The sequence below is a fragment of the Lampetra fluviatilis genome, chromosome 4 (genome assembly GCF_964198595.1).
Source record: "Lampetra fluviatilis chromosome 4, kcLamFluv1.1, whole genome shotgun sequence".
Classification (NCBI taxonomy): Eukaryota; Metazoa; Chordata; class Hyperoartia; order Petromyzontiformes; family Petromyzontidae; genus Lampetra; species Lampetra fluviatilis.
Window position 1 is genome coordinate 1742356 of NC_136278.1, and position 26098 is coordinate 1768453.

General features: G+C 52.0%; 1 protein-coding gene across 1 annotated transcript in view; it reads left to right on the plus strand.

Annotated features, from left to right (window-relative positions):
- Nucleotides 1-26098, plus strand: part of LOC144931374 (slit homolog 2 protein-like) — a 242288-nt gene that overhangs the window by 178275 nt on the left and 37915 nt on the right. The window contains exons 14-24 of the mRNA XM_078855179.1: nucleotides 3006-3156; nucleotides 7594-7668; nucleotides 8504-8647; nucleotides 9682-9825; nucleotides 11784-11947; nucleotides 16629-16761; nucleotides 18355-18423; nucleotides 19917-19988; nucleotides 21747-21818; nucleotides 23037-23108; nucleotides 23693-23856. Of these exons, the coding sequence (XP_078711305.1) occupies nucleotides 3006-3156; nucleotides 7594-7668; nucleotides 8504-8647; nucleotides 9682-9825; nucleotides 11784-11947; nucleotides 16629-16761; nucleotides 18355-18423; nucleotides 19917-19988; nucleotides 21747-21818; nucleotides 23037-23108; nucleotides 23693-23856 (1260 nt within the window). The remainder of the gene's footprint in view (nucleotides 1-3005; nucleotides 3157-7593; nucleotides 7669-8503; nucleotides 8648-9681; nucleotides 9826-11783; nucleotides 11948-16628; nucleotides 16762-18354; nucleotides 18424-19916; nucleotides 19989-21746; nucleotides 21819-23036; nucleotides 23109-23692; nucleotides 23857-26098) is intronic.

A 26098-nucleotide genomic window follows, 5' to 3' on the forward strand; every position in this document is an offset into this window, starting at 1 on the left:
CGTTCTGATTTTTATTTTAAAGTAAAAAGACGGCCTTTGACTTTGTCCGGCAATAACTCGATGGGAAAAAAAGAATTACGGTGCGCTAAGAAGAGAAAAAAATATAAATAATTGTCGACTGGGTTTTTTTGTTGTTCTTTTTTAACACAATTTGTCACGTGCATTGGACTCGGAGAGCACGCGAGAAACCCGAAAGAAGGCAGTGCTCTCCCCTCTTAGTCCCCCATCTCAACTGCGGTCTTTGTGTGGCCTCAGCCCCACGACAGGCTGCGTTAAAATCCATGCTGCGTTTGTGTTGCAAAAGAGGCAGGCAAGCTCGAAGCCAATTGATGATAGCTCCACTGAGACAAAGGAAACGTGCGATGCAGGACACGTATAACGTCATGAAGGTGTTACATTGCAGGGCCGTGAGAGACGACGAATGTTAGGGGTGGCCTTCATCCAGCATGGGATTGATGACAGCTGATGATGATGGTGATGTTGGGTGCCATGGTAGCGAAACGTTAACTACCTCGCCTGGTATACAGGAGGTCGTCGTTTCGATCCCGACCCTGGCGATGCCTGCTGCTGTATATTTGGAGATGGCATGTTCTCCCTGGAGTCGCGTGGATTTCTCTCTGGGTCCTCCGGTTTTTCCCTCCACAGTTAGAAACATGCGTTTAGAGTATTTGGCTGCTATAAATTGCCCACATGATAAGCCACTTCATTGGGATATCATTTGTGACCAGGTCACTTCTATAAAGAGCTGTATAGCTCAGTGGGCCTTACCTGGTAAAATAAAAATAAATGTTGGTAGTTCATGATGTAACGAAATTGAAACTGACATCATACATAACATTAAGTAGAACAGAATGCCTGAAATGAATATGCAACCCAAAAATAACATTTGAAAAAATATGTTTTAAACAGCAAAAGTACAAGAGAAAGTCTGAGCATGCCATGCGTGCCAAGATGATGGCACTATTGTTGCATATGTTGAGAGCTCACGGAGCCTGTGATGGTGGCAGCTCGAGAGAACAGAAAGGGTGGCCTTTGTAAATCTGAACAACAACAACATTGGAAAAATGAGGTTTCACCCTTTTTGTGAATCACTCACACAATATTATGTATCATTGCCTAAACTGCCAGCGGTTACTTGACATTAAGTTAACAGATAAGCGTGTACTAATGTAAGCGTAAAAAAAAGCTTACAAAATGAAGGGAGATACCATTGGAAAATGAGGTTTGCGCTGGAGTTTAAAAGCACTCTTGTCGAAACATTGTCCTGTACAGCGGCTTGGGAAGGAGTCGTTTTTGAACATAAGGAAGATGCGGTGCTGTTCAATGTGCGTTTGGATGCCGCCTGCTGTTAACGAGTTAACCGCTGTTAACAAGTTAACCGCCGTTAACGAGTTAACCGCCGTTAACCAGTGCACTGGCGTTAACGGGTCATCTCGGTACCAGCTTCAACTCCGCCGCTCTTGCATCTGATCGCCCTTCCCCTCGTGCGCCCTCAACCCGTTCCGGCTGAACACGCCACCGCCACAAACGGGCCCGCACCCATGGCTACAACCACCGCCGGCCACCGCAGCAGCCGCCACCACAGCCGCCGCCACCACCAAATCTGTGCCGCGACTCTTCTCCTGCTCCTCCTGCTCCTCCTGGATCCCCGCGCGGTTTTCCGTTGTGCTTGATCTAACCATGCGATGGGGAGCTACGGTAACACCATGGTTCCGTCAAGCACCACGGGACGCCGCACATGAGAGCTCCGCTAAACCGACCGCCGGCACGGCCACCGCACGTGCCACTGCACGGCACAGCGCACCGCCTCATCCCCGCGCCCTGCCCCCCCCCCCCCCGCGTGTGTTCCCTCTCCGGCTCCTGCACCCCCGCCTGCCACTGTGCCCACTCTTCCTCAGCAGCCCTGGTTGGCCCAAAAGTGTCCAGCGAGGAGCCTTAGACGTGGTTTACTTGTCGTGAAGCGCCAGGAGGGGGAGGGTCGCTTGCCACGTGGTGTCGTGAAGCAACAGAGTTTTGAAAAACACCGGCAGCTGGCTGATGGCGACTGTTCGTTTGGATTTTCATATTTAGTGCATGATGCCACACCAGATGTTTCACTTGCCGGCACCACCCAGGTAGCGTAACTTAAGTGGTTGCCAATATTCGTGAATTATGTGATTACCTGTGGCATTGAGTTGGGTTATCAGATAATTCACTTGTGTGACTGTGGTGCCAACTTCTGCTATGGCCCATTGGCTACTTGACCCAGCCTCATGCGCTGACAACTCGTTTCACAACTTGGATTTGAGGCCCCTTGCCTTGAGGCGCTGGCTGTCCTGATTAAATAAGAGTTCGTTGTTGTTGAGGTGTCGTGTGAAGAGGTTATAAAGGTTGCTCAAGGATTTACTGTTGACATTCACTGACGATCGATAGCTCTAGACGTGTTCAGATAGCTCGGGGGGAGGATACTAATACAAGATCGGACGACTGAGCTGGCACTGCGGAGATCCTGGGTTCAATTCCAAGCAGCCGTCCGTGTTTCAATCAAGTTCTCATGCACAGAGCCAGAGGTCTCAGCCCGGTTACCGATGACTGCACAAAAAGTGAATTAAATTAGATTTGGTTATTAATTTCATGCATCTCTCGGCCAAATATTTTCAGGTTGACACGCGACAAAAAGTTGTGCCCTGAGTGTGCATGTGTGCATCTCTGCATGTGTGTACACCCCGAATTATGGGTATATGTGTGTGTACGTATGTGCGTGTCTGTATACATGTGGTTATCTCGCAGTTATCTCGCTGTGCTACAAACCCGGCGAGCCGAGTTCAATTCCCGCTCACGGAAATACCTGCAACATTTATCCCAAACATTTATGGGCCTCAAATGAGTACCTGGTGCGTCGTGCTGGCCCCCCACCCCCATCATAGGTGCTGCTCGCAAACCGCACTTGCCCCAACGGCCCTGTTTAGGCTATGCGTGGGATCTTTGTCTTTTGTGTGTGTGCGTGCGCGTGCACACGTGCGCAGGCACGGAGGACCACAGGGGCAAGCCCGGCGGGGAGTGCTTCATGGACATGATGTGCCCAGACAAGTGCCGCTGCGACGGCACCGTGGTCGACTGCTCCAACCAGAAGCTGGCGCGCATCCCCGCGCACATCCCGCAGTACGCCACCGAGCTGTACGTGACCCCCCTCGTCACCCCTCCCCCCCTCCCCCCCTCGACCCCGCTCCCCCAACCCCGCCGGACACAACGCTGCGCCAGACACGTGCCGCACCACTCGTCGCAAAACCGACGGAGCCTTGAGTGTAATTGGGCGATGATGATGATGATACCGCACAATGTGTGTGTGTGTCTGGATAATTTTGGAAAACACCGTGGGGAGTGGTAGTGTAGGGGTTAGCCCGCTGCGATACCAGCCCGGCGACCCGAGTTCGAATCCTGCTCACAGCCAACACCAGTGATGAATATCTGAACTGGTCCTGGGCCTCCTCTAGGTTGACTCAGTCTCAAATGAGTACCTGGTGCGTTGTGTAAACATCACCTTCAGAGGTGCTCGCTAACAGCACTTACCCCAAGACTCTGTTTAGGCTATATGAGGGTGATTTGTCTCTGTTGTATAAGCCAGCTTTGGGAGCCGTGAGACTGGCACATTCGGAAGATTGTGGAGTTCAATTGTTGATCGTGGAATCCTTCAGAGTTATTCATTCCTCAGCCCATCTTCCCTCATGGAATTTCCTCTCACCCGCTCTACGGTTATAAGGAGAGGGCTTTGTGTGTGTGTATATATTCGTTGTCAACTCTGCCTTGAATGAATACCTGGTATGGCATGTAAACATCAGCACTGGGAGAGCTAAGGCGTGGCGCTGGCCACACCGGGTTTTCTCGGTGCTCCACAAGTCGTATGTGGTCCATACAGGGTATCTGGGTGAATATATAAATAAAGCTCCAGTTCTTCTTGGCCACAGCTATGCTCCCTCTTTTCTCTACTTGCGAAACATGGACCCCTTTGAGAGGAACATCGGCGATATTCTTAAACACTCAGGCTGGCCAGATTATGATCCTTCCTGAATTTCAACCAGACTGGATTGTGCGAGGAGCTCACAGATCCTTGAAAGATCTGGACTCAGTCCCCATCGTCAGTGAGCTCCTGACAAATGTTGGACTTAAAGATGATGTGCCCAGATGGGTTCAAATCTTGAGCAAAATGGTCAAAGCTCTTCCGCTCGGCAATATGTCCCACCACTGGTGAAAGAGCCATCGGCCATCGGCTCATTTTTGCCAAGAAAGCGAACAAAATGGAACATTCGCCAAGTCAACAAATCAGGCCCTCCGTGTGTACACAACAAGGTACGCTTCACCACGCGTGTACTCCACAACACATCAAAGCACATTCAGCAGTGTGTGTGCATAGATATGTATATAAATACATATTTATATAAATCTACACGTACATTATAACGGTGTATTCTGGCACACATTACGAAGCACGCAAATTTTTTTTTTGCTTCTTTCGCAACTGCCAAGAAAAACGCAACATCCTTCAACGCGCCGCACACGCACGCGCGTCAACGCGGAGCTTGCTCGGGGCTCGCCAGTGAGCTGAGCGTGACCCAGAATTCCCTCGCCTGGCCCCCCCCCCTGCCCGCCCCCCACTCCCCCCGGCTGTTTGCACGATAGTTTGTGCATGACGCCATGCGGGTGATAGAGCGGGCGACCCACCCGTGTGCCAGAGAGGGCAGCGCAAGTGCCCCCCCCCTCCACTCCTCCCCACCCCCCCCCCCCACTTTACTTTGGTGCCCTTGGAGTTTGAGCGGCGACCGTGGCCCACGACGCATCGGCGTGACGTGACAACATCGTCGTCGGTGGTTTTTCCCTGAGCACGTCGCGCCCGGGTCCCTGTTGTGCGACGATTTCCCAAAATTCCTCGCTGCAAATTGCGCGGGCAGCCATTTACAGAAAGAGCAAAAACACAAACACGGGGGAAATTATTATTTTATTTTCTCTCTCCGGTTACAGGACACGCCCCCCCCCCCACACACGAGATACGAGTCCCAGGTCACGGGGAGTTGAGATTCACATCCTTGGGATTTGAGAATCGGTGGAAAAACAGAGCGCTATTTACCCAGTGCAACCATGCAGGTCAGCTGATGGAGACGCAACCCCAGACGGGTCAGGGTACGATGCAGAGAGGCGGCGGCGTCCAATCCCAGGGTGACCGCCGACGCGCACCCTCCCCCCCCCCTCCCCCCGTCGCGGGAAAGCAAAACTGCTCCGAACTCTCTCAATTTCACGCACTTTACCCACTCGGCGACGTTTGCGCGGTTTTGACGGAGCTGCCTTTTAAAGGCCGGTGATTCGTCACGCGAGTCGGCCCGGGCCATTGGCTAGCGTCGGTCTGGCGATGCTGGGCCTGACAAGCCTCGCGCCCGGACCTCGGGGGGAACCTTTCGTTCACAACTCGGCGGAACGACATCGCGAGCCGTCAGACGCGACGGGAAAGTGAATGAACGTGCTGACCGATAGGAATGTTTATTTGTAACCAGGTGAGAGCACCGTTGAGGCAACAGGCATTTTACTTTGGAAGGGAAATCTGGATTTCAGAGAGCGGGTATACGGCAAAGAAAGAGTTCCACCAAATTGCAAAGCAAAACTCCAAACTGTGTCCAGTGCTTTAAATTGACCCTAGGATGTGACACCTGCTCAAGTATTTTAACAGTGAAATATATTTACGCAAATGAGTAATACAAAGAAAAGGTAAGACTAGGCGAGGTGCAGTGACGTTTCCAATCAGATTAAACTGAGCAACGGATCAAGTTAATCGTGGGAAACGGATTGAGAGAGAAAGCTTGTCACGTGTAGAAGAGACGCATCATATTCTTACACGTTTCTTATGCAGCACAATTCAATGTGACTGTATCATCACCATACTCTCTGGTTCTTTCGGCAAAGTCACGTAAATCGAAAAAATCATAAAAGAAAACACGATGTTTCGGTCGCAACACAAGCGTCCGTCTTCAGGTGAGAAAAGGATCCGCTGTTGTGGCAGAACTCGAGAGTATGGATTCCTGCAGTCACAGAAGCTTTAAATGAAGACTTTATCATCACCGTCATCGTCGGCCATGGTTACTCCGCGGCTCGGTGAAGTCCTGCCCAAGCCATCGCCATCTCTCACGATCTTGTCATGTGATGACCCACCCTGCACCTATGCCGATTTCATAGCTCCATCTCCTCGGCGAGCCGTCGCCCCTTCTCCAGGACGCGCTCCGTTCCTTTGGCTGCCACTTTTTCTTGACCCTCGGCCCTGCCCAAGCCCATTTGCCTCTCGTAACGGATTGAGTGATGTAATTTACCTGCGCGTGTTCGCTAATCCAAGATGTTAAGTCGTTCGAGGGGCTTTGCGCGGCATCAATCCGAGCGGTTATTCACGTTCCGCAGTTGAATCGAAGCGAGCGTTGACGGAACTGTTTGGCTTGCTAATTTATCACATGTGCGCATTTTGGCCTGCACGGCTTTTAGGGAACACCTGGATGCACACTCTGCATTTGCAGCAGTATTTGTGTTTCCCCCGACCGCGGTCCATTGACCTGACCACGGTTCGCACCTCCAATATGCACGGTCGGCTACGTACGGTGTGAAAGAAGTTCAAGATATGTACATACGCATCTGCAATGCGTGGAGAATCAATATTAATTACGTGCCCTGGTCAATAATCCCAATTGGATTTTTGGAACGTTTTAAATTTTAAGTCCTTCTGTTATCATTGGCCATGACAATTCTTAACGCATTCCTCGGCACTGCTTAACACATTCTCATTACTCTAATTGGCATCTTGGTGGGTTATTTATTTTGACCTCTTGTTATTTCATTCATGTATTTGATCGTGATATATCATCGTCGGCCACGATCAATCCACCGCTAGATGAAGGCCTTCCCCAAGACGTTGCCGTCATACGCGGACCTGAAACGCGACGATCCGTTTAGCACCGTCTCATCGTTCCACCTCATCGGTCGACGTCCGCTTAGGTGCGTTCCCTCCTTTGGCTGCCACTCCATCGTTGGTCTCGACTACCGGCCTTCGTCCCTTCTGGCGAGGCGTCCTCAGCGAGCCCACTTTTATTTTGTGCCTTTAGTTAGTTGCCCTTCGCCCCGCACCTCCAATGAGCACGGTTGGCTACGTAGGGTGTGGAAGAAGTTCACCATACATACATACAACGTACCTGGATAGCCCGAGCAATGTATTTAGTCGTGTTGCGTTCACGGTAACAGTAATTGTATTGTGATACAGCAATGTCCACGCCCTTTATTCATTTGTTTTTAGTTTTTTTTCCCAGTTTCTTTATTCGTGCTCAGGTCGTGGAACTTGCTCGCTGTATTCTTTACCTGCTCTACTCTTAGCTGCTGTACTCTTACCTGGTGTACTCTTAACCTACGGTACTCTTACCTGCTGGGCTAATATTAGTCCCCCTTTCTGTTGCTGGATAATTTGCGCAATGAGACGATGGGCCATGTGCTCAGCACGTGCGATAAAAAAAAGGAAAGAAAGCTACGCCAATATACAACCGCAAGATGCTTTCTTGTTATCGATGTGCCGAGTCCTGCGCTCTGTTTCCACAGCCGGCTGAACAACAACGAGCTCAGCGTGCTGGAGGCGACGGGAATCTTCAAGAAGCTGCCGCATCTGCAGCGCATGTGAGAGCGCGCGCGCGCACGACCTCGCCTCGACCAAACGCGTCGCGCCCCTGTCACGGACGACGATTGCCCGCGCGGCTCCCCCGATTCGCCGTTAGCCCACTCCGACAAGCACGGTTGGCAACGCACGGTGCGAAAGACGTACGCACGTACGCACGTACTTATTGTCCTCACGATCTCACGATGCCTGGAATCGAGGGGTCGTGCGGATTGGTTATTGGATGATTTCTCCAAATTACGTGTGACTGATGAGGCAATGTCACATGGAGGCTTGCGGAGCGTGCGCAACTTGAGTAATCGAGACGGGGGGTGGTGAGCAATGCAAATGAACCGTGACTCCTGTATGGAGACAATTCGTCAGATTACCATTGGGTGAATTCATGAATACCGATAAATTTACGTGTTGAACTCTTTACAGGAGCAATCGTGGTGTTAACACGATCACTCCTAGCAACGTGCTCATACCATTCATCGTGATCAACCTCATTATCCACATTGTCTTCATTACACAGCTGCTGTAGTCTATTGGCTGTATAATCATCATCAATACTCTCATCATATCAGCAGCATTATTAGCTCCATCATCATTATCATCATCATCCACCAAATGTTCACGAACAACCTCACGTACATCTTGAAAGAAAACCCCAGGCGTGCACCCACTTGCGGTCTCCTCCTCCTGCCCACGCTCGTTGACCGATCGCGACGCCCGGCTCACGGCGACAACCGGGCCCCCGCACGGCAACTTGGCGAAACCCGCCCAAGCGGCTCCCCCCCCCCCCCACCCATCCCCGCGACCTCATCGACATCGTCCCCACTTTCCCGTTCTCGCCAGAAACCTGAGCAATAACAAGATCGCCGACATCGAGGCGGGCGCCTTCGAGGGCGCCGCAGGCGTCAACGAGCTGCAGCTGAGCGCCAACCGCCTGGAGAACGTGAACGGGGCTATGTTCCGTGGCCTGCAGCAGCTCAAGACGCTGTGAGCTACGCGGCCACCGTCGCCGCGCCAGGCCCCCCCCCCCGCCACCCCGTGCCCCCTACTGTGGCCTCCATGCCCGGCCGAGCGATATAGTTGCCATGCCGCGCCCTGCCACATTACACTGCGCCAGATCAGCCGATGCTGCACCGGGGTGCATCACGTTATGCCAGGCCAATGTCATGCCACGTGACCGTATGACCGCAACTGCTACGGTACAACTTTGTCTCGTGACACTACACCACGTGCGTGCTGTGCGCCATGCTGTGCCACGCTTCTAGATACCACGCGACACACACCTGCTCGATGCCATGCCCAGCCAAACTCTGCCACAAGCTACGGACGCCCAGGCCGCACCAGGCAATAGCAACGGCAACAAATGCCTCCCCACGCGAGCCCGATCCGCTCTACACCGCACAGCACACCGCGCCAAGTTATAGCGCACCGTGTCACGGCGCGCTTCACGGCGTCGCGTTTACCGCGGCCGCGTGCAGCGGTAAACGTGGATTCCCTCACCAAGGCCCCCCTCCCTCCCCCTTCAGTCCCCTCCCCTTCCCCCCCTTACCCTGACAGCTGGCTCCCAGATAATTAATGCGACAGGATGATTACACGATGAAGTGCGTGATGAGCGTGCGCGTATTATGAGATAATATGATAATGCAAATTAAAGGCAAGAATTATTGTGTTTAAACATTTATGAAGGTTTCTAAGTGATCGCTTAAATGAAACGCAACATGTAATTTTAAACGCCTCTGAAAGGTCCGCTTTGACGCGCCGCATGCTAAATCATCGCCGTCCGAGCCCTCATTGTCGAATTACAAACGGATGAGAGAGCACCCCGATGTAATTCGGCACTCGCAGAAAAGCCATCGTGTGGATGCGTGCGCACGACTTACAATCTCCAGATAATTTACGGAACCCCGCCACCGTCCATGTCTCTCTCTGTCGAGCGTCTCTCTGTCACGAGACTCATCATCTCCTAACTCATCTCTCCACCGTCTCCGTCCCACCCCCCCCCCCCCTCGTGTTGTGTGTAGGATGCTGCGCACCAACAAGTTGACCTGCATCAACAACGAGTCGTTCACGGGCCTGGGCTCCGTGCGCCTCCTCTCGCTCTACGACAACCAGATCACGACCATCTCCCTGGGGGCCTTCGGAACGCTTCACTCCCTGTCCACGCTGTGAGCAGCACCAACGAATGTCACGCTCGGGGGTGGGGGGATGAAATGTTGCGGTGCAGAGGGGGGGGGGGGTAGCATTTTCATCACAAAACCGGCGCATCCCAAGCGGTGGTGGTGCTGTTTTCCGAGTCGCGAAGGGAACTTTGCGCCGGCAGGAGAGCAACGCCTGGGACGCCCTTCCCTGTTACGGACAATTCAAGGAATGCGCAGCTTTAGAACTGACTTCCCGTAGATTGCATTCACTGGTCGATCGTTCGATCAACCGAAATCGATGTTCACGCTCGCGATGCACGCGTCGACTTGCGAGAGTGCGAGAGCCGTTTGTTTAAAATCCGTCGGGATGTCGATTGTATCGCACGCGACGACTTCACACGAGCCCTGCTGCGGCCGCGAGGGGCGTTGAATTCACCACAGTAGAGCATTCTAATAATTACAACAATCATATTAATTTATTCTCGAGTTTGAATAGCGACCCCAATATGGCGACATTTCTTGCTTTAGTCTAAACGCTTGACTGTGCGTCGCCCGCCTTACATAGCGAGCTTTTACAGCCCTTACGGATGAACAGGGGGGCAGGGGGGGTGGGGAGTTTTGGTTCAAATTCGAATGATTTCAGTCCTTGCAGGGGCTGTGGTCGCTGGCTGCGTTTGAAGCGTCGCTGCTTTGCGGAGCACGCGATTAATAATGAGCACGCGATGAATAACGAGCGGTTCGCCGTGGTTCGTTGTCTCTGATTGCAGAGACAACAGACAGAGGGAATGGAGGGCGGCACGCCGGGCGAGGTTAAGGGTTGTTTGTTATTTCAGGGCAGAGGTCAGAGCCAGAGGAGAGTCTACGAGCTACCGTTTTTGCGTGACGATTCGACTGGAGCAGGCAGACTTACGCGCGTGACAAAGAAAGTATTTACGCTCACAAAGACACGTTTTGTAAACACGACGTTCTCCGCAAGTTACACAGCATGTATGAAGCTTACATTTTTGTTCCAAGTCTTAATATACAATCTATTTCAAAATAAATATGCCCTTCACACACATATATATGTGTGTGTGTGGCAGGCATATGGACCTCCATCGTGATGTCCAATGTTTCCAGGCAATGGTGCGAATGATATATGCACATCGTAAGCCTGGAAGATAGGTAGGGTACGGTCAGAGATTGAAATGTAATTATGCGGAGACACCTGGGGTGCTCTCGTCTTGTGTAACGGTTAGCACGCGGCGTTGTTCTCACAGCACGGCAGTTGAATGAAACGGCAGTGTGCAGGTTTCTTTCATCCCGTCCACTCCTCAGTCCGACCAGGACAATGAATGGGTGACACCGCAGTGAGTGAGTGTGGGTACACCCAGCTCTCCCAGCATGCTAGAGGAGACCAAGGTACCTTCGGGAATGATCTCTACAGAGATCCCTCGAGCGGAGGCCCTTCCGCCAACAGTGGCATGAGCACGAGATGTGCAGGTCTGCGCCTTTACCCAGAATGTTTGCACTGTGCTGCGCACAGAGGTCTTTACGCTGTTGGAAAACTTTGGTCTGGAATGGCCCCCACTGCCCAACCCCCCCCCCTCCCCCACCCAGGTCGCCTGCCGGATAGAAATGAAACGTAATTTTGTTGTTATTTTTGTTTTTCACGAGCGACGATAAACGCTGATGGAAAGCCCCCGCTGCCGTTCACGGGAACGACACCACAAGCGGTGACGCGATTGGGCTCGCCGTAACCCCCCCCTCCCGGCTACGCGTGTGTGTGTGTGCGTGTGTGTGCGTGTGCGTGTGTGCGTGTGCGTGTGTGCGTGTGCGTGTGTGTGTGTGTGTGCGTGTGTGTGTGTGTGTGCGTGTGTGCGCGTGTGCGTGTGTGCGCGTGTGCGTTTGCGTGTGTGTGTGTGCGTGTGTGCGTGTGTGTGCGCGTCTGTGTGTGTGCGTGTGTGTGTGCGCGTGTGCGTGTGTGTGCGTGTGCGCGTGTGCAGCAACCTCCTTGCCAACCCCTTCAACTGCAACTGCCACCTGGCGTGGCTGGGCGAGTGGCTGCGGCGGCGGCGCATCGTGACGGGGAACCCGCGCTGCCAGAAGCCGTACTTCCTCAAGGAGATCCCCGTGCTCGACGTCGCCGCCCAGGACTTCTCGTGCGACGGTAACGAGAGAGGCCGCGTGACGGGCACCGGGCAGCCACCACGGTGTGCGACGGTAACGAGAGAGGCCGCGTGACGGGCACCGGGCAGCCACCACGGTGTGCGACGGTAACGAGAGAGGCCGCGTGACGGGCACCGGGCAGCCACCACGGTGTGCGACGGTAACGAGAGAGGCCGCGTGACGGGCACCGGGCAGCCACCACGGTGCGCGACGGTAACGAGAGAGGCCGCGTGACGGGCACCGGGCAGCCACCACGGTGCGCGACAGTAACGAGAGAGGCCGCGTGACGGGCACCGGGCAGCCACCACGGTGTGCGACGGTAACGAGAGAGGCCGCGTGACGGGCACCGGGCAGCCACCACGGTGTGCGACGGTAACGAGAGAGGCCGCGTGACGGGCACCGGGCAGCCACCACGGTGTGCGACGGTAACGAGAGAGGCCGCGTGACGGGCACCGGGCAGCCACCACGGTGTGCGACGGTAACGAGAGAGGCCGCGTGACGGGCACCGGGCAGCCACCACGGTGCGCGACAGTAACGAGAGAGGCCGCGTGACGGGCACCGGGCAGCCACCACGGTGTGCGACGGTAACGAGAGAGGCCGCGTGACGGGCACCGGGCAGCCACCACGGTGTGCGACGGTAACGAGAGAGGCCGCGTGACGGGCACCGGGCAGCCACCACGGTGTGCGACGGTAACGAGAGAGCGCGGTTGCGGTGCCGACCACCAGCACGGTGGCGAGGAGATATTAACTACCTCACCTGGTCCCCCTCCCCGTGTACAGTTCCGTCTTCTCCCCCGACGCGGTGTCCTCACTCTTGGCTGGGGCAGTGGGGGGCCGGCTCCCTCACCCCACCTTTGACCCTCCCCCCTCTATCTGGTCCGGGTGCGTCGGGACCTGGTCTCCATGAATTGTGACACCCGGTTATGCGAGCCGTGCGGCGTGCTGTACCGGGCGCACGTTTTGTTAGCACAACAACAACAGCAAAAACTACCTCGTCTGGTCTACGGGAGGTCGTGGGTTCGATCCCGACCTTGACGCCTGTTGTATATTTGCAGTCTATCTCTCTCCGTGGTCGGGTGGATTATTCTACGGGTATACCGGTTTTTCCCTCCACATTTAGAATCCACGTGCGTTTCCAGTATTTGGCCACTGCTATCAATTTGGACGTGATAAGCCACTTCGTTGAGCTATCATTTGTGGACGGGTTGCTTCTGAAAAATAGCTTTTGTTTGTCTTTTTTGTCTATCTGTTGGTCTGTTTTACCTGCCTGGTTGTCTGTGTTTCTGTTTCTCTCCGTGTGTCTATCAACGTCTCTTCTAATTGTCTTCCATCTTAGTATGGATCAGTCTGTCCGTCTGTGAGCTTGATTGTTGTTTCTCAATGCAGCTAGCAATATATGTCTATCCTGTCAATTTGTCCGTCCATTCATCATCTTTCTGCCTGTATGTTTGTCTGTGTGTCTGTGTATGGGGAGTGGTGGTGTAGCGGTTAGCGCGCTGCGCTACGAACCCGGCGACCCGAGTTCGATTCCCGCTCACAGCCAACACCAGTGACGATTATCTGAACCGGTCCTGAGCTTCCCCTGGATCGCCACAGCCTCAAAATGAGTCCCTGGTGTGGTGTTTAAACGTTGCCACTAGGGAGACAAAGGCGGCCGGGCCGGCCTTCATAGGTGCTTGCTAACAGCACTTGCCCCAACAGTGTATTAAAGGCTATACGGGGGGTCTTTGCCTTTGTTTTTTGTGTAGTTTTCCTCATTCTCAGTTTCTCCCTTTGCCTGCCGCTCTGCCTGTCCATCTGTCTATCAGCTTTTATACATCTCTCTATAATGGTCCCTGTGTCCATCCGTCCTTCTGCCTGTCGATGTGAGTGTATTTGTTTGTTTCTCTCCGTTCTCTTTCAGTTGTCTTTATATCCATGTAATCTCTCTGCCATCTATCTGTGTGCACAAACGTTTATCTGTATCAGTCTCCCCTGCCTGCCTGTTTGTCTGTCTGCCTGCCGTCTGCCCCTCCATCTAAACATCCCTCCATCATCCTCCCTGGGTGCGGTCTCTTCGTCTGCGCGCCTTCGCGTATCATTCGTCGCCCAATCCTCCACGAAGCCGGATCGAAGGTTCTCTTGCGGAATCGGAGGTGCGGCGGCGGGGGGGGGCGGTGAGGGGGGCTGGGGGCAGTGGCTGTGGGCCGGCTGGTTGGGGCGAAGTGTGCCAGACCACGTTCCACAGTAGCAGCAGAAAGTTCCTTCTGCTCCCGCGTTCACAAGACAAACAGCGGGCTCGTAATCCATCCCAATCGCTGGGATGGCGGTGGTGGGGGGGGGGTGTGAGCAGCATCGCGGGCGCAGACGGTCCCACGGGGCCGGGTGAAGTCTGCAGACCTCTTCCACCGGGGTCAGCGACGACGCGCAGAAGAGCGGCGGATCCTGGCTAATGCAAGCCGTGTTTGTCTCCTGCCGAGTTAAAGAACCCAGCCACGCAGCAGGATTTGTGGGGAGGCGGATGGGGGTGGACGGGGTGGGGAGGGAAAAAAAGCTAACGAGCTGGCAAGCCAGCCCGTCAAGGGAGCTTCTCCATTTTGTCACGTGAAGCTGCGGCACGGGGAGCGCGTGCGCACGAGCACACGCGCAGGCGGACCGAGCGCGTCGTGCAGGCATTGGTAACCACGGTGCGTCGCGAAGGCTGGAGTTTAGGAAATGATAACAAAAAACTAATGGACTATCTTGCTCGTAATGTGCGGCATCTAGATCGGGGGAAATGGCATCGGCAAGCTCCGTGGTAAAGCCTTTCGTTGCAATCGCCCGAAAGGGCTTTGTGGAGTGCACGCGACACCTCCCTCAGCGGACGGACGGACGGATGGACGTAATATTTCCCAGGCACGGCAAATAAGTAGCCTTGTGGCTGCCGTAAAAACAGCGAGAGAGGACGAGATGGAGACGAAGAGAGAGTTAATGGCAGCGCGCAGAGACAGATAAGAAGTGGAATAACACGCAGCATTTATTATTTTCTCCTTGGCCTATTGTGTAAGAAAACAAAGTCGTTTTAAGCCAGGCCCTTGATATTCAGCAGAGCATCCAGCTGTGGAGGAATGCGTAATAAGCCCTGACACACACACACGAGCCCGCTGCTGTCCACGCCAACGATAGCATCTGCTCGTGTCTGTTTTCTTTTGCTTGAAAGGGGTTTATGAGCAGTGCACACCTCTCGTGTGGCTGTTGCTTCTTTTCCTCGGTAGTCCGGGGGTTGGGGGGTGGGGGGCGGGGGGGGAGCGGGGGGGCGGGGGGCTCTTTTCTTGCTGAGACGTCGCCGCGACGGGGGTCTAAAGGTTCTGACCGGATCTCCAGGGACAGTCGCGTGACGAGCGCCGATTGCGATCGGCTGCTGATTGTCGTGAGGCTGCTGGGGTGGCGGGGGGGGATGTGCAAGTTGCAGTCCCCCACTCAGCCGTGGGCCCAAGTGAGACCTCGAGGGTCGCCCGGTTCACTGCACTCTCAAGGCAGCTCCTCGATGATGAATTACTCAACAGGTTGGCGATAACCTTTTCTCCTTTTGTTTTCGAAAAGACGCGTCGACGACGCAAGTCGAAGTGGGTCCCCCACGTGATTTGAGCGTGGGACGGTGGGAATTTTCTATTTTTACTTTTGAGGGAGTGGTGGCGGGAAATTCCACATTGCCGTGGTGGAGACGTGAGTCTGCATAATAAGGGAGGACATCTACTGCGGGTTTCCAACAAAGTTGTACCCGTTTTATCAACCGCAGTGAGATGATTGGCCGGCGTGACCCCGTGACCGAGATTTGAACTCGCAGCATTCCGATTCTGAGCAGTGCGCTCACCACCGCAGCGGCGGCGGTGGCGCCTGATATATTTGTTCGTGGAACAAATATGTGAACTCCGTTAAATAAACTGCAACAATGTAAGACTCGTCTCTCTCTGTATATAACTCTGCTTAGTCAGTTCTCACGTTACACCGGAGACAATCGATGACAATGCTGCTTAAAACAGAACAGATGAATATCAGGCAGACACACTAACCAGTACAATCAAGAAGCGTTGACAAAGACGCGTGTGCGTGGAATTAGGCTGAGAGACAGGAAGACGGACACGTGAACTCGAACGCAGATTTTTTTTCTCCGGGTCCTCCGGTTTTTCCCCTCCGCATTTCGTATCGACGTGCGTTTAGAGTTTTTGGGCTGCTATAAATTACCACGTGATGATAAGCCACTGTGTTGAGCGAGCATTTGTGATAGCCTGGTCGCTTCTGAAAAACAGTTACATAGCTCAGTGGGCCTAAGCTGGTAAAATAAAGACAGTTTTCGTTTAGTCCTTGGACCTCCCAGTTGCGTGTCTTCATTTGTCATTGGTCCATCTGTTTGTTTGTCGTTTTACCTGCCTGGTTGTCTGTGTTTCTGTTTCTCTCTTTATCTGTCTGTGTGTCTGTCAAAGTCTCTTCTAATTGTCTTCTATCTACGTGTGCATCGGTCTGTCTATCTGCGGGTTCGAGTTGTTGTTTCTCTCCGCAGCTAGCTATACGTAAATCCACCTGTCCGTTTGTCCATCTATTCATCTTTCTGTGCATACGTATGCGTGTGTCCGTGTGAGCTATATAGCTCGGTGGGCCTTACCTGGTGAAATAGAAACATCGTTTGGAGTTTTAACACCCCCCGTTTGTGGACCGTGGTGCAGGCAACGAGGAGAACAGCTGTCTCCCGGCGGCGCGCTGCCCCGCGGAGTGTACCTGCCTGGACACGGTGGTGCGGTGCAGCAACCACGACCTCAACGCCCTGCCCAAGGGCATCCCCCGCGACCTCACCGAGATGTGAGAGCACTCGCCAGCACGCGAGCGGGCAGAGCGCACCGCCGACGCCGTGATTAGCGTCGTCGTCGTCAGCGGAATTGTGATCGTCATCATCATTGTCAACGTGATCTTTTATGAGTAGCACCAGAACTATAGTCAGCCCTTCAAGCGAGCATGTTCATCATGATTGTAATGATCGTCATCATCATCATTGCAATCAGCCCTTTAATCATCCACTATCACCATCATCTTTGTTCTTTTCTCCTCAGTAAACACGCAGCAATAACAAGAATCACATACCGAAGTAAAGTTTTTCACGCTCAAATACAATCCGATTAAATATATTTACCTTAAAAATCACAACTGTTCTATTATCCCAAGCTGCGCTACTCTGAAGGATTTCTTGTTTTTCTACCATCCGTTGTGACAACATCGAAGGCCTGCTTTCACTTTCCCCCCTATTAGCTCCTGCCATAGAATCAACAGCAGTGAATTGGGCTCAGGCTTTGGACTGATCATGGATCCGGCGTCGCTCGTTTTCCTGCTTCATCACGAACGCAAACAACTCCCTTTCCTGCGATTTTAGGTTTCAAAGCGGAGGTGTTTGTATTTGTTATTGTGTTGTTGAGTAGCCACCAGGCAGCATCGCTGTTATGTTCACGGTGCGTTGCCCGCATGTGCGTGTGCACGTCCGTACGTAGGGCCACGCGTGCTCGTTCATTCATTTGAACTGGCCCTGGGCCCACCCCTAGGTCGACTCAGCTTTAAATTAGTACCGAGTGCGCATTAGGGAAAGAGACAGCCGAGCCCTCATGTTGGCCACCAACCGGCCATCGTGTGATGTGCTATCACAGGTGCTCCCTTAACAGCACTTGCCCCAACAGTCTGTTAAAGCTATATGGGGGATCTTTGTATATATGTATGTAGAGCTTATTTCACACCGTACATAGCCAACCGTGGTCATCGGAGGTGCGCTTCTGTGTGTTCATTTTGTAAACTACCACTGTCGTCAGCGCACTGAAATTTTGATTTAAAGCTTTCGTGACTGCAGGGATTCATATTCTTGGTTCTTTCGGGAAAGTCACGTAGAAGGAAAATAATAAAATAATATAAATATAAAACAATATATAATTTATCTTATTTTATTATTTCCCTTCTACGTGACTTTACCGAAAGAACCAAGAATACGCACTGAAATTGTTTGGGCGCTTTCGCTGTCTCTCCGTTATGGAAGGCACAGCTATTGCTCAATTATTGCAATTAAATGAAATTAATTAAAAAAATCTTAACAATTGTGTGTGCCTGTGCGTGTGCGCATGCTTGTGCGTGTGCCTGCGTGCTTATGGATGTGGATCGTGTGTGCGAGTGTGTTCGTGCACACGTGTGCGTGTGCGCATATGTGCATGTGTGTGTGTGTGCATGCTTGTGTGTGCATGCTTGTGTGTGCGTATGCGTGTATGTGTGTGCGTGCGTGCGTGTGTGTGTGTGTGTGCATGCATGTGTGTGCGTGTGTGTGTGTGTGTGTGCACGTGTGCGTGTGTGTGTGTGTATGCACGTGTGTGTGTGTGTGTGTGATTGCGTATGCATGTGTGTGTGTGCACGTGCCGTCTACAGATACCTTGATGGGAACCAGCTGACCATGGTCCCGCGGGAGCTGGCCAACTTCAAGAACCTGAAACTCATGTGGGTCCTGCTGCACAATCACAGCGGCACTCAGAGCTCGCACCCTGCCGCGTCTCTGTCAGCTCCGCTAACCGCCGTAGTGGGGGGGCGCTGGAGGGGGTGGTGGTGGAGGCTGTCGGTGCGGTGGATTTATTTGCGATCATTTTTTAAGTGCCATCCGACCAAAACGTTTGACTGAAGCTTCATACCGACGACGCAGGCAAACACTTCCTACGGATAACACGGTGCACTGTGGGTCATTACCTATACAAAATATATAAATCAATTGTGTCATCAGTCGTCAGTGCGTGGGACAGTTTGACATCAATCCTAGGAATCCTAGGATTGAGGATAAATGCTTGAGGCTCATAGAGCCACACTAATGCATTGTTCGGATTCCTCGGATTCAGAGTTAATGTCTTAAGGCTCCCCGCAAAACCTGATTAAGGCAAATCTTGACTTAAAGCTTTCGTGACTGCAGGAATTTATATTCTTTGGGTCTTTCGGTAAAGTCACGTAGATAGGTTCAACCTATCTACGTGACTTTACCGAAAGACTGATTAATGCAACTTGAGTATTCCTATGGTCCATTATAGTAACATGTGAAGCTCATAGAGTCTGATTAAGGCATGTTTAGGATTCCTAGGGATCGGTGTTAATCGCTGTCAATACCAGGAGGGAGAATCGCCTAGTTTTGACATTTTGCCTTGTCGCCCGCTCGTGGTGAACATGAGTTCACCCCGATGGTCCTTCCTCCAACCTCGTTACCATCCCGACATGTGAACACGCACACACGCACACACGCACACACGCACACACGCACACACGCACACATGCACACACACACACACGCACACACGCACACGTCAAGGAGCCACTACCCGTTGGAAACCATGGGAAGTCGTTCTCATAGGCCAGAGTGAAATTCTGCACCCGCTGGAAAACATTAGTTAAACTGTCAGAGTCGATAAATCATTTTATCTCTTAGAAATAATTTTTTTCTCTCCATGCTTTCTTATTTTTATTTGTGAGTGGCAGCGAGCAAAATCGTTTATGTGTGAGAGGTGGGGGTGGTGGTAGTGGTGGTCGTGGGTTGGGGTGATGGTGTTGGTGGGTAGTGGTAGTCGTGCTGGAAGTGGTGGTGGTATTGTTGGTGGTGGTATTGTTGGTGGTGGTATTGTTGGTGGTAGTGGTGGTAGTAGTGGTGGAAGTGGTGGTGGTGGTAGTAGTGGTAGTGTTGGTGGTAGTGGTAGTGTTGGTGGTGGTAGTGGGTTTTCTGGCTTTACGAGTCAGAGAGAGAGAGAAAAAGGCACGCGCCAAGATAAAAATTGTTCCTGACTTCTTTTATTTTACTGTTTCGCACGCATATTTCATGCGGAACGCACGTTTTAAATATTTCCAAGTACACCTTGGGCTTGTTTAATTCCGAGAAGAAAATAATTATTGCGCTCATAACATTATGAACAAAATGGGTTTACCCGAGTTCCGTGTTTTGTATTTTTCCATTCTTGCAGAGACCTGAGCAACAACAGGATCAGCACCATCGCCAACTTTTCATTCGCCAACATGAGTCAGCTGTCTACCCTGTGAGTGAGGCAGCTGTTTCCCTCTTAAATGCACACACACACGCGCACGCGCGGGTGCGCACTCAGCGCTGTGAATAAAATATGTGATTTAACCACTCTTGTGTATTAATTCCACCACATAGACAAATATCCCCCCGATCGCCATATACCGCACATTGTCGTGGCAAGTTATGTTAGTGAGCACCTATTTATATATATTTTTACAAATGCACTTGGTGATGCTGCTGCTGCGTTGGCAGTGGCGCGCAAAAAACTAAAAGAAACTCAACACACGTCAAAGTTGCTTGCGACGACGCGTTACGAACCAAGGTGTTGAGTTTTCTATTCCGGCCTGGAATGACACACGCGGGAGTGACAAGGCGAGCGGCAAGCCCCATCCACCTCTGTCACTCCAGTGCTGATGCAAAGTTGTACGCTGCAGCAGCTACTTATTTAGGGTTGAGTCGACTCAGGGGAAGTCCCGGAACATGTTCAGATACCACTTGCCACGAATATTATTTGAGGCCAAAACATTATTCTACTTTCCTGGGTTGCAGAGCACAGTGCACTATCCACACTGCGCAACTGCTCAATATTTTACACACGCACGCATATGTACAAACTAAATGACAAAGATCCCCTATATAGCCTCCAACAGGCTGTTGGGGCATGTGCTGTTAGCGAGCACACACACACAAAATTGTGCTTCAACAGACAACAGCAGATGCAGACAGTTGTTCACCTTCACAATTAGCATCTCCTCCTTCTAGCTCAGATAAGCAAGCCCCTCACAATTCCATCCATGCTACATACAGTTTTAAGACATTGTATACATTTTAAATCATGATTATAATAATAAAAGCATGTTAAAACAATCATTGCAATTTTAATCCTTACACGAACCACAACTCCTCAAGGCAACTCGACCTTAATACCGTAACGAAATAGCTTTTTCGGAATGGCAAAAAATGTAAAAACAAAATTTAACTGCGACATCCGCAGATTCTTATCGATCTGTGCATAGCCATTGCGGAGGCACCGGCGTTCGCTTTCCAACGTAGCCGGCGACGTGACGCTGATTGCAGGTGGCACCCCATTAAACCGGCGCTGCCGCAGCAGACTCGCGAATAGGAGCCGCTAATGCGTCGGCGTGGTTGCCGAGCGTTGCCTGCCACAGGCTTTAAGTGGTGCCGGCGTGCATGCGGGCGGGAACGGTGAGATGGCAGCGGTGAGCCAGGCACACGATGTCGACATTTTTCCGTTGTTGTATTTTTTTTTTCCACAATTATATTTACGACGGTGCTCTCGGTGCGGTGTCATTAGACGATGACATTCCCATTCGGCAATTAGCCCTGGTCCGCGGAAGATGACGTCGGAGAACTATTTTCCATAGATGATGTCGCAGAAGACGATGTCGCAGAAGACGATGTCGCAGAAGACTATGTCGCAGAACTACTTCCCAAAGACGATGTCGCAGAACTACTACTTCCAAAAATCACTTCAAGGGGCCCCTCGCTGTGCGTCGCTTTTACATGTCGCAGCGTTGGAATTGAACCATTACGTTGGGAGAAAAAAAAAACCCCCACATTTAATTGTGATGGGGTTTTTTTGCGTGCGTGTAGCTGTCGGTGACCGGGTCTAAAACCATCAACTTGCTGCGCTCGAGAAGCCAGATTAATCGCAGGTGTCTACCCGGATTCAAACAAACAGATCTCAGTTGGCGCCAGCTGATGTTTAATTTCTCGCGTTTAATGCGTGATTGTCCTTGGCGTTTCGCAGGATTCTCAGCTTTAACCGGCTGAGGTGCGTTCCACAAAAAGCTTTCATGGGGCTGAAGTCACTCCGAGTACTGTAAGTTTTTAAAGTATATCTGTCAAATGTGTAAGATATTCAGTGAAAAACTAAATAATTATAAGTGTACATATACAACCATTTATGTCTGTCGACTATCGTATGAGAGCCTCCACACTGTTGCATTTGACCATACTTCACCACGCTGGTCAGTGCGGATTAATTAAGGCGGGACACACGGGAGCATATAAGTACGGTACAATAATCGATTTTACTGCACTGCCCTCAGCTTTCCACGATGTATCAACTCTGACGGTCAATCCACGAGGTGACCAACATGATGCAGTACAGCATTGGATTCTCGAATCCATCTGTGCAGACCTTCGAGTGTGTAGCTACCCTCATATGTTTGGTGGATTTTCTCCACGTTCTCTTGGTTCTTCCCAATCGAATTGGAATTGGCCAAGCAGACTCTTAAGGACACCCCCCTCTTTATGGAATCTCAGTGCCTTCCCCATAAACATGCCAACGTCGGCATGCGGTTGGAACCGTTGGCCCAACATTGCCGCAAGGTTCCATGTTACTGGGTGACTGTTTAAAACCTCGGGTATTAACACTGAACCCTTACGTATCCTAAGTGATCTTCGGTCACCATGAGTCCAAAGCAAAGTGGTCCGGACCCTCACAGAAGGGAGTCTGGAAAGTCGGTAGAACTTGCTCTAGTGTAATTTGCGCTGTGTATTTTTTTAAACAGCCGTTCGCTCGACTAACCTGGCGCAACGTTCGCGTTGGTCTTGCGCGCACAATTTGATCGATATGTCACGAGCGGGAGAATCGGAAGCAGTGGACGAATCAGCGTGGCGTTGCAAAACCCTCACGAGCACGCATGTTCACATCTGCACGTCTGCTGCGACGCAAAACAAAGACAAAGATCCCCTGTGTAGCCTTTACAGACTGTTGGGGCAAGTGCTGTTAGCGAGTACATATGAAGGGCGGCACGGCACACACGAGGGGGTGGATGCCCAGCATCATGCCCGACGGCCTTTGTCTCCCCAGTGGCGAAGTTTTTGCACATTTGAGGTTGAGTCGACCTAGGGGAGGTCCAGGACCAGTTCAGATAATTGTCACTGGTCTTGCCCGTGAGCGGGAATCAAACTTGAGTCGCTGGGTTGTGAGTGAAGTGCGCTAACCACTACACTGCCGCTCCCCGCACACACACACACACGCGTGTGCATGGCGTGCAATAACGCGCACACGCCTGCGTGTTCTCTGCCACAGATCCCTGCATGGGAACGACATCTCCATGGTGCCGGATGGAGCCTTTGGCGACCTGACCTCGCTCTCACACCTGTGAGTACTGCCACGCCAACCCCCCGAAGCAGACATTCACACCCTGCGTGTGCATGCGGGCGTACATACGTGTGTGTGCGATGAATGATCAGATCCACCTGTGCAGAGCTGTGAGTGTGTTAACCCCTACCCACCCGCCCAGGCCCTCTCCTTCACATGCGTGATAGGTTTTCTCCAGGTATTCCAGATTCTTCCAACACGACAAACGCTCCGAGTCTTAAGGATCCTATAGAACGCAATGGGACACGTGCGTGCATTAGTGTGTATGTGTGTGCACGGGGAGTGGTGGTATAGTGGTCGGCGCACTGCGCGACAAACCTGATGACGCGAGTTCGATTCACCGCTGTCAGCCAACATCGGTGATGAATATTTGAATTGGTTCTGGGCCTCCCCTAGGCCCATCGCAGGTTGGTTTTGGCGACAGCGGCGTGGAGGGGGGGGGGGGGGACAGCACCGATCCACGCATCGCCCACCACTGACATTAGCCATGGCCTGGAATCGAACTCAGGCGGCGTGCTCGCGCCCGCCACTTGCACCGCGTTGCCGTTCCTGACGGTGACGTTGGCTCTTCGTTTTCACCGCAGGGCGCTCGGCGCCAACCCGCTGTACTGCGACTGCGCCCTGCGCTGGCTCTCCGACTGGGTCAAGGTGGGGTACAAGGAGCCGGGGATCGCTCAGTGCATCGGCCCCAGCGAGATGGAGGGCAAGCTCTTGCTCACGACGCCCTCCAAGCTCTTCGTCTGCCAAGGTCTGTCTGTCTGTATGCTGAGCTTCTTTCGCGCCGCCGTACGTAGCCAACCGCGCTAATCGGAGGTGCGATTGAAGGACGACGCAAAAAGCAGTTCTCAAGAAATGAGTTTTTAATTTAGCTTTAAAGGTGCATAGCTCCAGTGGCTTCTAAATATGTTGTCCCGTAGTGTGTGAATGTTTGCCGCTTTTTGTTCCTCCGAAAGGGGAGCAACTGTGTGAAACGTAAACGAACCGACAGAATAACGAACGAATGAAAGGAATAGTGGACGGACAAACAAACCAACAATAGTGCCAGCCACGGCAAACAGCCACACCAACATGCAAATAACGAAACCCACAGACACGTGGAAAGCACAAACACATGTGGACACACGCAAGCACGCTGCAGAATTAAATCCGTGAACAAATAAGCGTTAGACATGTGTGTGGGTTCGATTTGCCTCCTTGGTCACCCTGCCGGCAGGAAAACGACTTGGCAAATCCCAGGCAGGGCCACCCTTAAAATCAGTCCTGGATAAGTAAAGAACCCGTTTGGCGATGCTGCGATGGCAGTTGTGCAATTTTTTTAAATAATATAATAATAATTACATACAATCTATATCTAGGGCCATTTCTAGAAACATCACCTTTTATGTTTCATGTAAATATGTATTTCCTTTTAAGGCCACAGTGTTATGGACGAATACGTTGCGTTTCTGGGTTCGTAAAGGATTATGATGTCACATATAAATGAACAGAAAGGAATTTAACAAAAATGCTACCAACAGAGGCGAGCACACAAACACGCGCACCAACAAATGGACGCGCACGGGGCACACGTGGTCCGCCCGGGAATAGCAAGGCTCGTCGTAATCGGCCGCCCCTGTTATTGAGCGAGACATTTCGACCACAGGAGGAAGATTGCAGTCCTCCTCGGTTCTGAGACTCGCCTCGCTCACTGTTGGCCCAAATAGACCGGCAGTCCATCAGCGGCAGTCGGCTGTGCCTGGAGGCAGGATTGAGGTGGACGGTTGTGTCGACATGTATACGGGCGGAGTGTGCGCCTGTGTATGTGGGTGCGTGACTGTGCATGTTGGGAGTGGCAGTGTAGCGGTTAGCGTGCTGTGCTACGAACACAGCGACCCAAGTTCAATTTGCCACTCATGAACCAGTCCCCCCTAGGTCGACTCAGCCTCAAATGAGTACCTGGTGCAGTGTGCAAAAAACATCGCCACTGGGAAGACAAAGGCGGTCTGGCGTGGTGCTGCTCACCCACCCACTTTGCGTGCTGTGTCGGCCTTTATAGGTGCTCGCTAACAGCACTTGCCCCTACAGTGTGTTAAGGCTATACGGGGGATCTTTGTCTTGTGGGCAGTGCTAGCAAGGTAGTTAACGCCCTGCGCTAAGAACCCGGCTAAGGCTATTATCAGTGGCGAGTGACATCTAAACTTGTTCAGCCTTACATGAGTACCTGGTACGGTGTAAAAACATTGCCACTGGGGATACAAAGGTGGCCGGGCGTGGTCCTGGCCACACCACCAGATGTGCCACGCTGAATTCGCAGGACTTACGACTCCAGGGGCATCTTTGTCTCGGTGTGTGGTTTGTCCCTTTCTGGGAACAAACAGGCCGGAAAACAAGCAAATGCTTCTGGAAAAGTGTATTTACCCTTTGTGTGAATTCCTCATTTTGGTAGCCAGCGTTGCCATAGTGAATTGCCGAGCGGGCGAGCGTGTGTGTGTGTGTGTGTGGCACCGTGCCGGCCAGCCGAAGTACGGACAATCAAAAATGACATCAAGCAAAGTAATTTGCTGTGGGAATGATTTATTTTTCTATGATGACACAAAAAACGAAAATACGGGACTGGAAAATAGAATAAAAATGTAGAAACGCAATTGTGTACGCGTGCACGCGCGAGCCAGAGATAGATAGATATTTATTTAAACTGAAATGGGGGATTGGATTTGCTTTCACACACTCAGATCTGTAGCCCACGCTGTGTACAATGTCAGGTCCTCTCGATCAATGCTTTAATCAGGCCCTGCCTCACAGCCCTTGCCAAGGGCCGGTTACGACGACCGGCTGCTGTGTCCACAGCAGCGCTCTTACAAAGCGCACACCGCTACGTCATGTTTTAGATCATTCTTGAGAGATGTTTTTTATAGCATTGAATAGATGTAAAGTTAATGAATCTAATTAATGAAACAAAAAAATACTTGGGACACGGATTATTATGAATAATGGGACATAGAAATGTGGGC